Here is a 15,253-nt window from a genome sequence, read left to right on the forward strand (position 1 = left end):
TCATATCAGATCATTACTGCATCATAAAAGTGCATGGGTCGGTTAGGGTGATTCGCCAGTGGTTGACCACATGCCAGTAGTTGACCATACTTATATGTACAAAACAAGAATAAATAAGTAGATATTTTTAGTCTGATTGCTGGAACTAATTTATAGCATCCCATGAAATGTTCTCTTATAATTTATAGTTGTAACTAAAGTTTTGAATTGAGGTTAGGATGGTAACAATTACAAAGACACATAAAAAAATTTTCAAGAAAATCACTTTTCTTACTAGTGAGAATTGTCATGAGATAAAATGTTTAATCGTATTCTTCGACGTTAAATTTTATTCTTCATGTTCATTTACTGATATATGCTGATCATCCATGTTTAACACTAAGTAAATAAAAAAATTGCATCAATGTACTAATCACTTTATGCTGGGATTGAGGGGTAATCAACTACTGGTTGTTTAAAATGCAATTAATGCCTATAGTTGACCAGAACGATGAAGTAATGAACGCATGTTGGTTTTAAAGCCTTTTTCTAGAAACTAAAGTGATTACAAACATTTTTTAGCTTAAGATAAAATATAATGCTACTTATTTTCAAAAAAAAAAGTTTTTTTTTTGCTAGTAATTGACTAGCCATCTGTCTGCTGAACCAGTAGAACCAAAATTTGTGACATGGTTATTTGAACAGATGTTCTCCTGATTGCCAAAATTTTAAACAACGTAGTACTAACACAGATTCTGTTACAGCAAACTAATTTCGGAAATTTCGAATTGCAACATCCACATTTCTCTTGCGCAAAATTGACCCGCGTATTGAAAAACCTCCAATTGCGTTGTAACGAGTGGCGCGTGACAAAAACTGCACAGATGAAAATTATTTATCCTAGTGACAATATAAAAGAGAAGCATTTTGCGTAACCTCACAGGGTAAAGCACCAATCACTAAACACCATGTGCATAGTTAAAGGAAAATATCTTTAACATGCACAATAGAAAGCGTGTTTGTGCAGTCTCTCTCTCTCGGTGCTTAAATTTTGGAACAAACAATTTTCTTCACACGTCGATCGATCCAACGCCATTTCTGGCTCATCAATGCACCTGATCAATTTGCGCACTGAAAAAGTGGGTGGTGTCATTTGAAAATTTTGAGATTCTATCACTGTAAATACAGCTATGAGATCATTGCGTCGTTTAAAATCGTCAAAAAATCACCAATCTCAAACGCATTCCTTCAAATAGCCGTATCTAAAATTTTGGATCGATAGCTTCAGCAAATAAGCCGCTAGGACTCCGTATATAGGAAAAGTTACTTTTGGACACCTTGTATAAACTATTAAGCATTTTTCATGTAGGGGTTACTTAACAGTAATGTTATAATATTTAGGCATTATTCTGACAGCTATGCTGACTAGATTCGGGTCGACGGTAACGTTCGGGTCCTGCGGCGACTCACATGATGTAGACGTTATATTTGCTTCGAGTGACTGCCATAGACTTGGCGAGAAATTAAAGAGATTTCGCTAAGTTGGCATCATTTTTGGCAACTTTTTTGGTGCCAAATTTGGAGAGAAATTGCTAAATGTCGCCAAATTTTGCGATTTGTTTTTTAATTTAATAGGTCATCCCTGGCAGAGCTTAAAAATATGTGCGAGTGTTGATTTTCTTAGCTATCGCTTTTAATTCATTTTGCGGATTATCCGTGAAATTCACTTATCCGCGGTTACCATGTCACCCTATTCTGCAGATAATTGAGAGTTTACTGTACTTACACTGACTCATAATAACAATGCATTATTTTTAGTAGCAATGTTTTAATATTTAAGCATCATACAAGCGGTCTAGGGTGGCTAGATTTTCCGCTTGAGGTGCCTTCGGCGTCTCATATGTCAATGACGTCATATGCATTTTTAGTCTATAGGCTTGGCAAGAAATTGAAGATAATATAATACAAAGTTGGCACCATTTTTTGGTGACTTAGTTTCGGTGTCAAATGACATGAAGTTTTCACGACATTTTAACCTATTAGCCATCACTGTCGTGTAACCATCATCAAAGTCACGTGACATCTGTGATGACGTCATCCACCCAACAACAAATCAGGGATGACCTTTAAGGAACCATAAGTACACACAAGCATGCATCCAGTCCGGTTTTTATAGTGTAGATTCCAGATTTTAGTGTTTAAGAAGTGGTCAACTACTGGCAGACGCTGGTCAACTACTGAAAGTCAACTACAGGCGAAATCTCCCATTTTAACTTCTATTCAAAATAACTTGAAAAATAGTAAGTAAAAAAGAGAAATAATTAATAACCGTTGATCCTGATAGTTTTATAGCACAGAAAATTTCTCAATTTTTTCCTGTGAAATTCAGTAGAACTTGTAGAAATTTCCACTAAATGGTTAACTACTCGCGAATCACCCTAAATCAGATCTGACCCCGCAGCAGATCACTCTGCGCATTTGCTCAAAATGGTTGGTGTTTCATTGCGGTCTAGGAAGATTTAGCGCCGCAGATTGGGCGCCGTCGATTGGAAGCAGTTTTTGGACACCGAAAATGTTGAACAGCGCCCAAAACCTGGGCGCCCAATGTTGCCGGCCCCCCAGGGCCGGACTGGACAGTTAAAACGGCACGGGCGTTTACACAAAACCGGCCTTTATCTCAGGGATAAATCTACCCCCCCCCCCTCATGTACACAATCTTGCAAGTTTAAGGATTTTTTGAAAATGGTAGGAAAAAGAGCAATAAAATGAATGCAGGTCGCAAGGTCAAAAACTAGGGGAGTGTATGAGTTTGGTGGTACCTGAATTTTTAACGAATTTTAACAGAGAGAGAGCGAGAAAGATTTCAGCTTCTGATTTAAAAGGTTGTCATTGCAAGACTGAAATGTTAGCAATATAAACCTAATCATAAGGTAATATTCTCACAGACATAGGGAGCTCTGCGTTTTCTCCCCCTTCTCAAGTGTTGCCAGAGAAGTTCATGTTGTTTACCTCAAGCTCCAGTGTTATCATTCTCGTGTCAACATTCATTTGTGTTGGGAGGTTTTTTGAAATTTTTGTTTTAGGTCTCAAAATCTCCTTCCAAACCTATATTTGCCGATCGAATTCTCCAAAGGCAAGTTTATTATTACTTAGATATCTAAGATGATTTAACCTTATCAGCGAATCCTGATGTTGTTTTGTTTACCAGTCGTTTTGAAGTAAATAAAATCCGGGAATTCGAGTTGCAACTTTAGACCACCCATTTTTACTATCGTTTGTCAATATTTTGTGTTGTCTTGAGCAGCTTTTTTAGTTTTCGGGGTTTCTTTAGTTTTAGATATGAATCCAGGGAAAAGAAAGAAGGTAGGAGGGCGTCCTTACCTCAACTATTCGCCTGATTTGATGGAAAAGGTGATCCACGAAACAGGAACAACCAAATTTAAACAAGGAAAACAAAAAAGAATAAATTTTGATGTTGACCTCATTCCCCCGATGTCATTTGATACAAAAAAAGAAAAAAAAAAAAGATTATTGCGACAACGAAGAAACTTACCCATTTGGGACAAAATTTGTATCAAGTCCTTATAAAAAAATAAACAAAAATGCCCTTGTAAAAAAATAATAAAATCCATCAGTAGGTACCTAATAATTGATTTTCATACTATCTAACGGTTCATATTTATGTATCTGAATAAATAATTGTATTTTTTAAAATTGATTTTTTTTAAGAGAACCTGAAATTGACTCAAAAAGTATAAAACAATTTATAAATAGGAAAGTACAAAAAATTTTTTTACAATTTTTGCAGTGTACGGGATTGGAACAGAACGATCTATGCATTGTAACTTTAGACTGGAGCGGTTTAGCGGTGCATATCAAGGAAAATATGAGGTGGTCTAAAGTTGTCACCACCATGTGCAAACTTTATACCGCTATACAAAATATTCCCCCTCTCTTTTTGCGTAATTTAGAATTTTTTTCGAAGCGTCACACTACAGCTGAAATGTATGGTAGTGTACGATTAAATGCAAGGGCGCCCATATGCAAAATTTTAAGGGGCGGGGGAGCTCAGATATTTTCCTCATGGTTTAGCAGAATATTTTCTCCCATAGAAACCAATTTTAGTACAGAATAGAGTTATTAAAATTTGACAGTTGTAATAACTTATTCATTAATGGCTGGAGAAGAAATGATTTTACATTTTCGCAAAGAAAGAAAAAAGTACTAAAAGCAAGGAAGTTCTAATTTCAAAGGGAGGCCTGAGCAGTGGCGGATTGGTTGAAAAAATCGGCCCTGGCATTAGATGTAGCGGTCCCATAGCTCTTATAGATATTAAATTTTACCTAACGATTGGGATAACACTTAAATATGAGGAAATTATTTTTAACAACTAAATATGTTTTATTTAAACGAAATTCAACAGATAGGAACACTTCTGCGCTTTATCGTTGAACAAATTGATACAGTATTAGCTAAATCTTATTTTGGGAGAAATTTGTGATTGTAATTGTCCATTTAAGTATTTTTATAATGCCGGGAATTCGAGTGAATATACTTGATAACACTGCTTGTTTAGTATGTCCTTTTCTGCAGTCATAACAAGTAACTTAATTGCCCTGTTTTATGATGTTCATGGGTGAAAGACTAGGGCCCTGTCATAAACATTCCCGTTTTTATACTGCCATACCCTGACGACCCCCAGACTCGATACGAGGTCAAAAACCTGGTGGGAGGGGTCGAGTACGAGTTTGGCAGCCCCTTAATTTTTTTTTCAAACTCATGTATCAATACAAAGAGAGAAAGTGGATTTAGCTTTCGGACTTCTGGGAGTCATTAAAGTATTAGCATATAAACTTAATGGAAAGATTAACATTGAGTTTGAAACAGGGGGGTCCAGGGGGCCTCTCCCTCGGAAAATTTTCGAAATTGTAGTCTTAAAAACTCAATTTTAGGCAATATTTGGTGATGTCAGGGGAGCGTAGGTTCAGGGTTTCTCCTGCTGCAATTATTCGGAAGTGGAAATCCAAAAACAGAATTTCAAATTATCTTCGAGTATATGCTATGAAGAGCGGTTCCGGGGGTTCTCCTCTGAAATTAAAAAAATATATATTAGCTCTGAAAACGCAGTTTTAGAAGATCTTTGGTGATTTTAAGTCGAGATAGATTCCGAGGCCATCCACCAGAAAATTTTCAAATTGAAGTCTTAAAAGCCTTTTTTGGTAGTAAAGACTAGGGCACCGGCAGTTACTCGAAGTTAAGTTCCAAAAACGCAATTTCTGCTGACCTTCAGTGATGTTAGGAAAATGAGTTTTCAGGAGGCTCACCCGGGAAAATTTTCGAAATTGAAGCACTAAAAACGAGATTTAAAACGTTCTTCCTTGATGATGCCGAGAGAGAGGAGGGGATGGGGCACTTTCCCAGAAAATTTTTGATACTGTTAATTTAAAAACCCAGTTTTAGACCATCTTTGGGAATGTTAAGAAATGGGAGAGGTTCGAGTACTTTCCTCCAGCAACTTTCGAAACTGGAATTCCATGTTATGGCGGGAGTGGATTCTGCTGTTCTCTTAGGAAATTATTCAAAATTGAAGCCCAAAAATTTAAATTTTACTCGATCTTCGATGATATTAGGAGGGGGGGGGGGGAGGTTCTGGGGACCACCGGAATTCTTTCAACATTGGGTTTTATCAACCTATTTTCTTTTTAAACTGAGGGGCCCGAAACCGTAAGTTTGTGCAGCGTACAGAATACTTTAATGTTTCGTCAAAAAATGTTTGAAATTCACATTTCGGCGGCCTTTGGGCTTTGATTTGATAATCTTAATAATGTAGAGTCTTTCATGCTCCTCAATGGTATTTTAAAATTGCATTTTCTAAAATAATTTTACGGAAAAAAATATTTTGTCACTTTTATTCGAATAGTTATAAACAGGGTCGCCGAGAGCAAAAAGGGAAAAAAATGACATAGGTCAATATTTTTCACAGGCCCCCTTCTACACCTTTCGCCATTAGGATATTTTACACTCTTCACGAGTTCAATTCCGAGCCGGGCCCCTATTCTCCAACTAAGCTGACATGACCTCACGTCGGCCCTTGTTGTAAGTTGCATTTTAGAGCAATTGTGAATTGTCATTTATAAATAAAAGCGTCAAAGAAACCAAAAGTATTTTAACTTTTTACGACCGCTAAGGTTTCCGTTTTTTTTTTCATTCATTTTTTTATTACACCACTAAAAATGTATTGGCAGCCCCAGGGCCCGACTAACTAAAAGTAAGACTCTAGGCTCACATTAATTTGGAGGCTCCCTGAAGACTATGCAGTGTTTGAATTACATTTTTAAGGCACGAATGCACTTTTGGAGGCCTCTTTGTCTAATCACACAACTATGTATAAATCACTTATGTTCATTTTTGAATCCCGTTTGGGCTCCCTTATAATCGTGAACAAGGAAATTCGTTCCTGGCAGAATGATTAAAAATTCCCCTTTAAAGAAGTTTTTTCCCAATTAATAAGTCATAATTTATAATTATTATTTTTTTAAAAAATACGTGTATTTTTTCATATCGTTGCAATGCTATGCATAATTCTTTGAAAAATGTGGAGCCCTATAGGAACATGGGGCCCCTTGCCTAGGCCTAGTCAGCCTGCTATGGTAATCAGGCCCTGGACAGTTCCATTTCAGAAATTCCCCCTCCCCCCTCTTGGTGACGGCCCTGCCTCCTTCCACCCGTAAGCTTTAGCCCATTCGTAAAAAAGAGCTGAGGCTGTGTTTTGCGCATTTGCGTTATTCTAAACACATGCGCGCAAAATTTACATTTTGCTGTTAGTAGACAGGCCCGAAATACTTTGCTGTTAGTTGATCGGCCCAATGCATGACCGGCCCACCGGGCAAATGCCCGGTTGCCCGCCGGCTGTATCCGCCACTGGGCCTGAGCCCCTTTTGCCCTCCCCCATTTGGGCGCCCTTGGTTAAATGCTCAACCTTTTTTGGCAAAGAATGATGAAAATATGAAGAAAAATACACATATAAAGTGATCTGAAGTTGTACGGTTTTACGATACATTTAAATTATCTAAAAATTTTACATCAACATTCCACAAACTTAATTTGTAGTCATAAATTACATATACTTAAAGGTGTAAAATAACATTCTTTAAGTAAATTTAATTATTTAAATAATCGAGGAACATCATTTTTAAATTTTTCTGCAGGTTTTCATGTCATTCTCCAGTTCTAGGAATAAGATCAATTATTATATATTTAAAAAAAGGAATTTTTAATCTGCCATTTTGTTGGATTCTTTGAGTATTTTGTTAATATGATCTGTCTGTTGTTCTTACTAAAACTTTGAAGTTCACAAATGTGTATGTAACATATTTTTGCTGTAATTCTTCTGGACAACATTTCTATGTCAAAGAAACTAAAAAAAAAAAAAATTCTACCCATAGTGTGTAGTCGAATTGAGAGGTTAAAATGGAAAAATAACATTATTTACCTTAATTATAATCCTGGGCTTACGTAACAAGCAAATTACAAGGAAAATGTTATTGTCCAGGAGCAAAAAAAAAAAGTCATACTCCAGGAAGGAAAAAAAAAAACTCTTCTAGCATTATTTATAACGCACTACACATTTAGTAGAATAGAATTTATTTCAAAACCATGATTTAGAAAATAAGGTAATGATTTAAAAAAAACTGATTTTAGCAAACGATAAATAAAAAAATGTAGCAAGACGAACCTTTCAAAAATAGATTTCTTCGTTATACATTGTTTAATAAATAATAAAAAAGTAAGTAAATGTGAAGTTGCTTTAAACTTTTGGCTTAGATAAATTAGCATACAACTTTCTAGAATTTGGTAAATACTTTTCTAAACTAGATAATTCGAAATAACTAACACTAGAACTCAATGTGAAAATAGTTATTAATTTGCTGGTTTAGAATTTCAGCATAGCAATTGAATTTTTCTTTTCTTAAAAAAACTGTCTATTATTAGGGATGTAAGATATTCAGAGCAAATATATGGAAAAACCTATATAAGGACCGGGACTCGAAGAAATGTTCGTTAATTTGGAGTGTCTGTTACGGGAGGTTTTACATAGATTTTGTTTTGTCATGCAATAACATGCTTTTTGGTTTAGGTTACAGTTACTTCCTATTACTATAATTAAATTTTTGATAACCTTCGATGAAACTTACTGCTTGTCACTCTCCTGGTGTGTGAAAATTTGACCCTCAGTTTTGAGGAGCGTAGGATAGTTAAAGTGAGTTCCCTCTATTTTCCCCATAATAAATTTTCAGATTTTTTGAATCAATTTTATTTAAAAAATATTTGTGATTGAAAATGTCAGGTATTTGGAGAAGCACTCTTGTAGATGATCTGCAATGATGTTATGACTAGAGGGGGGTTCAAAGGCTCTTCCATAGAAATTATGGTTAAAACCGTAGTGGAAAACCCACCCTCCGTTTTTCCTCTTCAAAGCCATTGGACTGCTTTACATCTATTTGGAGTACAAAGTTGTCTGCGGCCCCAATTAAAAGAACTTTTAACATTTTAGACTGAGGTGGCGTACTTAGCAAATGATACCTTAGGTCTTTTTTCCACTTTTTAAACTTTTCAATAGCATACCTCCTGAATCTCTCGCTTAAGTTTTTTTTTTTTAACATTCAAACACTTAGATTAACAGGGGTGCATACTTAGTGCAATATTTTAAAACTCTCCCACTGTATTTGAGCTTTTTTTTTCTATTAAAAATATATTTCTGTGACTCCTGTTTTTATTTATTTATTTATTTTTTTTTCATTTAGGTGTGATTTTCGTGATGATATTTTATGTAAACTATTAAAGGTGTAAATATGTCAGAGGCCCCTATGAAGCTATCAATTTTATTTATCTATTCATTTTTTTTTTAACTGAAACTTACCACGAGTTTACAATATATACTATTTTTCTTTCATTGAAAAATTTTAAACGTACATTTGGTATTCTTTAGTTAGGTAACTTTAATATTACAGTATTTTGGATGATTCTATTTTAAGATTACACTATATTTTAAAATTTTGCAGAATAAATACTTTTTGTTACTTTTATTCAATTACTTCATTTATCATTACTATTCTAATTTCGTAACACTGTGATGGCCTTCTTTTTTTGTGCATTACTAAAATATAATTAGAATGGAATTCTAAAGAGGGGGGGTATCACTCTCTACACCCCTTTGAAGATGGCCCTGAAGTACACTCAGGTCCGTCGAGAGGTCATCTCAGCCTAGTCGGCAACTAGGGGCCTGCAACGGAATCGCATAGGAGGCTCGAAAATCCACAGACAGGGACCCCCGCCTTTGCTCACCGCGGTCCTTAGTACACTCAAAAAAAAACCTTATCGTAGGCACTTCTGGTATTAAACCTATATCCAGTGCCTGGTTACCTCTCAAGGTCCCAATTCTCTATTAAACGTAGGGCAGGTACTGGCACCACCAAATTTGATGTTCCTTCAAATTTGTATTTATTAAGAGAGTGCTGCAAGTTAAAAAAAAAAAAAAGTGGGGAGCTTAACCACAAATCGCTACCAGCCCCGCGACCCAGCGGCCCTTCGGGCGATCGCCTGACCGCCCGATTGGCCAGTCCGGCCTTGGCCCCCAATCTTCTCATTTCGGTTCCATTAAGTGTCCGGTGGTTGGGTCTGTATAACACCTGCCGGAAGCGAAAGGGATGCATCGTCTGCCGATGTTCAGCTGTCATCAGCACTTGGAGCTTGTTTGTCAACCAGATGACGTCACCTGCTAGGTGAAAGGTGAACCACAGCCATCTTAACACAAAGCCTGCGCGCTCATTCAACATGGCCGCCCGGGAAGAGGGTTGGATCTCATAATAGCTCCACCGCGAATAAAAATTTAGATTTTTTTTTTTTTTTAGATGCATTGAGAAAGCAGTTGGTTTTTACATGACATATTCTCGCACATCTCTCAATTAAAAATTTATATCGTTCGAGTTTTATTATCGACACAAATAGTTCTTCAATAGTAAACTATATTAAAATTCATGCATGACACATTAAATATTATATTCGCAATAAATATAGATAAGAAATTAAAATGAAAATTTAATTGAATGGGTAAAAAGAAAATACACTTGAACTTTAAATCATAATGCAAAAGAAAGTACGAAAAAAAATTTCCTTACTGTAAATTGTAAAATGAGTTAAGATAAACGGGAAGTGCATATTTCTTATTCAAAAACTAATAAATATTTTGCATTTTTCACACGAATGATTTACAGTGGTATTGATTTCTTTTGATAAAAATGTGGACAAATGAAATAATAATATAAAATAGAATATAAAAACAAATACTTAGCCATATTTCTAACTGTTACAAACAAAAGAAACATAGATTTTTGAGAAAATATTACTACAATACCCAATAATAATTACAAAACATCTGAACATGAAACAAACTAAACAACTGGTATAAAAGGACAATACTGATATATATATTTCAGAGTAAAAAATATAATTAGATTTATCATGAGTTATCTATTTGCCGTGAGTTTTTTTCTTTTATCTGCTTTTTCATTACTATATTACTCATTCTTTTTTTTTTTTTTTTTTGAAGAGTAATTCAACAGTATTTTATAAGTCGTTTGCATTACATTCCTCAAAATCAAGAAAATGTTGTGAGATTTAAGCTTGTAATAGTCATGTACCACATTTCTAATGCATGGCTCGATAATAGTTGTTAAAAGCTTTGATTAATTTTCATTTGATATGAGTTCCTCCTAAAAAATTTCCACAACATTTTGAAATACTTTTATACAAATAGAAGCTGGGTATAAAAGAAAAAGTTGGTCTTTTTAAAAAGTCGCGATTTAATGTATCTATTGATTTGCACTCTTCAGAGAATTCATGTTAAAAAGCTGCTTGAAATAATAGTTACAAAAAATAATCATTACCCAACGTGAGGGTAAAAAGCTTCGTCATTAAAATCAAAAGTAATAAAACATGAAAAAAAAAAAAAAAACAAAAAAACAAATAAAAATGTGTACCTAAAAATAACAGTACCTTACAGTGATAGAAGTTGTTTTAAAAGTTAAAACAGTTGGTCTTTTTAATGAATCGCGATCTAAAGTATCTATTAAACTGCACTCTTCAGACAATTCATGTTAAAAAAGTTTCTTGAAACAATAGTTACAAAAAAAAAAATCATTACTCAAAGGGAGGGCAAAAGAGTTTCCTCATTAAAATCGAAAGTGATAAAAATGTAGCATGAAAAAAACATACATAAAATGTGTACCTTACAGGGAAAAAATCCTTAAAACATTATTTAACAAGTACAGTAAAACTCCTCTAATGCGGACACTAACAGGACAGATTTTTTTGTCTGCAATAGAGTGGTGTCCGCAGAACAGAGGTTAAATAATTTTATTTACCTTAGAATCGAGGAATTAAATATTGTCCACATAAGTGAGGTGTCCGTTAGGAGAGGTTTTACTGTATTTATTTTTTGTTATCGTTTTGCTTAAAAAATTAGCATCGATAATCACCTTCTTCAGAACATTTTTTAATCCAACAATAGTAGCTTCAAACATATATGGAAATGTTAAACATTTGATATGTTAAATTTTTACTACCGAAGTATCCCAACGGCTTATAATGTAAACTCATGAAATAACGATTTCGTTGCAGAGTCAAATACAAGGAACAAAGAAAAAGAACATCACCCATAAAGACTGCTGATAACGTTAACTAAACATTCACACATTTCGAGTTGTCGTTTTCGAGAGTTGTGAGAAGAAAAACAATATTGCTTCCGCAACAAGCAGCTAGTTGAAGTCCACGACAACTGTTTGAACTAAAGGGAACTTTCCGCTGATCGTAGATAACTGCCTGCTTGGTGTCATGTGACATCGATTGCGCAATACAGCGCGTAGGCCTGATATATAGAAAGCTGTGAGGTGAACACATTATTGTCATCCGTTCCTCTAAATTACAAAAAACGTGTTGAGATTTGATTTTCATTGACAACATATATTTCGAGTTCGTGTACTTCGTCAAGCAGAACCCGTTTATGAACTCTCGTACGAATATGACAGAAAGCACAATGCAGGCACATAGTGTAGGAAATAGTTAACAGCACAGAGAAGGAAATCACAACTAGGACATAGGGAGGGAATCGAACCCACCACCTCGGAATTACTACAATGACGCGTTAACAAACTGCGCTACCGAGGCCCCACGTGGTGAGGTGAAAGCAGAGTTCAAATCAAACGGTTCAAAACATTGAAAGGGTAACTGTATACTAGATGGCGCCACGCACGACGAACAATCATTGCAAATTGAATTTTTCGGTGTTAACAATGTGTTTGTTGATTTTAACGTTCAATGGGCGTGGTACACTAGACTTTTCTTTTCTCCACAACACCCCACCTTTTAGCTATTAGCCTTAGGTTTTACGGTCGTGTGTGGCACGGACGGCATGGCACTTATTGCGCCGGGAAAGGTCCTGGTGCTGGCGTCAGCCCAGCTGGGAGTTTACCCCTTAGTGTGTGAACCTTGCTCACTGTGAGTGGTACACTAGACTGACTTTCGAATCGCTTTGCTCGTCTGCGCAGGTTTTTTTTTTTTCTAAATATTTCGTAAATATTATGTTATTTAGAAATAAAGAATGGAAATTTTGCAGAATATGGCGCTATCAAATTGCAACGTTATTTAATTTATCATTGAATGTAGATAATTTTTTGGTGCCGCTTCTCAATGCTTTTGGATATTTAAAAAAAACATCAGAAAGTCCTAAGTATAATTCCCCTCCTTTTTTTTTTCATTTTAAGCATTGAACAGTTTTGTAGCATAGGTTTCTACCGTTCAGGGCAGAAGCCAAGTACGATATTTTTGTAAGATAGAATACTTTAAAGCTAAAAAAATATTAAGCTACCTCTTTAGTAATTTTAGATAATTCCTGAAGCTCATCCCCTAATATATAATTCCTGATTCCTATTTGCCGATGGAATCTATCTCTGTAACGAAACCAGACTTTCAAATGAGCTTCGTGTTTCCATGAATGCTTTTAAAATGGGATAATTTAATAAAAAAAATATTTTATATATATGAAGAAAAAATTTCATACTAAGAGATACCAACGTGATTTTAAACAAATTTCCTCCCATTCAGTTCGTGTCTGCTGAATGCGTGATGCTTTTCAGTTGTTGAATATCCTCTTAAATAAATAAAACCAACCTTATCAGAGCTGAATGTTGGCAAAGCAGCAAGAGGAGATCGTAAATCTTTACGTACATAAATTCTTTGAGAGCTCGTAGCCATTGGAGGGGTCACAGGTTTCTCCCTGGAGTCAGCAGGCTTTCTTTCAGACTGGACAGCTAAACAGAAAGTTATGCAATGTAAATTTTAATGCATGTTATTTTTTCAATAATGATAGCATTAACTATTTGCATCTGCCTAATAGATTTTTTTAAACAAATAAACTCAAAATTCAAGGCAAAACCCTGTGGTGTGGTGGAGCGAACTCGATAATGACACAGCGTATGATTATTTTCTGTCCATAAATCCTCGACTCAGAGCAAAAGACATCTAATCCCAGAAAAAGCATTAAGATATCATACTGTTGCTCTGAGGCGATAAAATGAGCTTCACAGGAGGTTTCATTGTTGTTTTTAATAACTTTAAATCAGTTTTGAACTGTCAATAATATATCCGGGTAAATATAGCCGGGCTAAAACTAATTTGTTGTGATTTTGACACTGAAGTGGGTAAAACTGTTTGGGAGTGAAAAAAGATCTCCAAAGATGTAATAGCTTATGAAACGCTTCACGCCCAAAGCGAACCAGATCGTAACTGATGCAGCATTGGCGCAACCAGAAAATAGTTTGGGGCTCTTTAATTCTTCCCCCCTCCCATAAATAAACTTCGCGTCAGTTCTGCCCAGACCCTCTCTTTCTCTTGGAGAACGAGGGTCTGAGTTTGCTTCCCTCGAAAAAATTAGGAAAGAGTCTGCTATTACGCGAAGATGATGAAGTTCGGGAATTCCTCTCGAGACACGTTTCGAAATTCTATAGTTCTAAAAAGGCAGTTTTAGACGATTTTTGGTGATGTTAGGGAGAGTAAATGTTTGGGCCGGGCTTCCCGATTTTTTTCGGAACTGATGTATTAAAAACGTGATTTTGATCATGTTTGTTGACATTAAGGGAAGGAATGGGTCTCAAGGTCAGTCCTCGATCAATTTTTTGAATTGATTTGCCTCCCCCTCTATTGTTTCGAAATGAAGTTCTAAAAACGCAAGTGTAGACAATCTTCGATGATGCTCAGGAAGGGGTTTTTTGTGACTTTCCCCTGGAACTTTTCGAAATTGTTCTCCTGAACGACTTTCTTCAGTAATGTTATAAAGATGAGAAATTCAGCGATTCTCAACTAAGTTTTCGAAATTGTAGTTTTAAAAACGCTATTTTCGCTGTTCTTTGGTAGGGAGAGGGTTCGGAAGATCCTTTCCGGTATGTTTTCAAAATTGAAGTCTTAAAAAGCGACTACAGGTCAGAATTGTTAACATTAGGAGGCCGACAATTTTTCGAAATTGAAGCTCATAAAACGGATCTTTATCTGATCTTCGATGTTGTTAAGAGGCTTAGAAAACAATGTGAAGGTTTTCGGGGGCTCTCCCCCGGAAAGTTTTACAAAATTGAAGCCCCAAGAAAAAAAATGAGTGTAATGATTATGGAGGAGTGAAGAGTTAGGTAAATCGACGGTATAGAATTTAGAAGTGTTTTCTTATTTTCAGGGAACTAGAAAAGGGGGAATGAAAGAAAGAGGAGGTAGGGGGAACATAATTAGCTGTTGCATTTTTATCATCTGTTTTCTTAAAAGCTTTATTGTTCAAATTACTGCATTTGGTTTGGCTGAAACAAAAAGAAGGAAAAGAACGTCCAATTCCAAACTTTTTACCATTGTTTGTGCGAAATCAAAAACACATTTCTTCACTCATCTCAAAAACACATTTTTGTTGATACTGCGGTATATCTGCAACTCCTGGAAATTTTAAATTTAAAAATTTCTTTTTAAAAAATTTCGAATTTTTTCCCCAAAATTCTTTTTTTTTCCTCATTTTAATGACTTATTTTTACCAAGACTATTCTTCCCTTCAACAAAAAAGAATACATTTGAAAAACTTTAAACTCGACATTCTAGGGTGAGCCCGAGACGCAACTAAAAGGCCACCCTTTAGTTTCGCAGGATTTTTTGTTAATTTTGTCTAATGTGTTTTTAATATAAATAT

General features: G+C 35.3%; 1 protein-coding gene across 3 annotated transcripts in view; it reads right to left on the reverse strand.

Annotated features, from left to right (window-relative positions):
* The window catches only part of LOC129219195 (orphan steroid hormone receptor 2-like), a 197,100-nt gene that overhangs the window by 90,729 nt on the left and 91,118 nt on the right, over window positions 1–15,253 (reverse strand). For 2 of the 3 annotated variants that reach the window (XM_054853523.1, XM_054853521.1), the window contains exon 6: window positions 13,207–13,346. In XM_054853523.1, coding sequence (XP_054709498.1) covers window positions 13,207–13,346 — 140 coding nt within the window. The remainder of the gene's footprint in view (window positions 1–13,206; window positions 13,347–15,253) is intronic. The other variant, XM_054853524.1, reaches the window with a different exon arrangement.

Source organism: Uloborus diversus, chromosome 3 (assembly GCF_026930045.1).
Source record: "Uloborus diversus isolate 005 chromosome 3, Udiv.v.3.1, whole genome shotgun sequence".
NCBI classification, from domain to species: Eukaryota; Metazoa; Arthropoda; class Arachnida; order Araneae; family Uloboridae; genus Uloborus; species Uloborus diversus.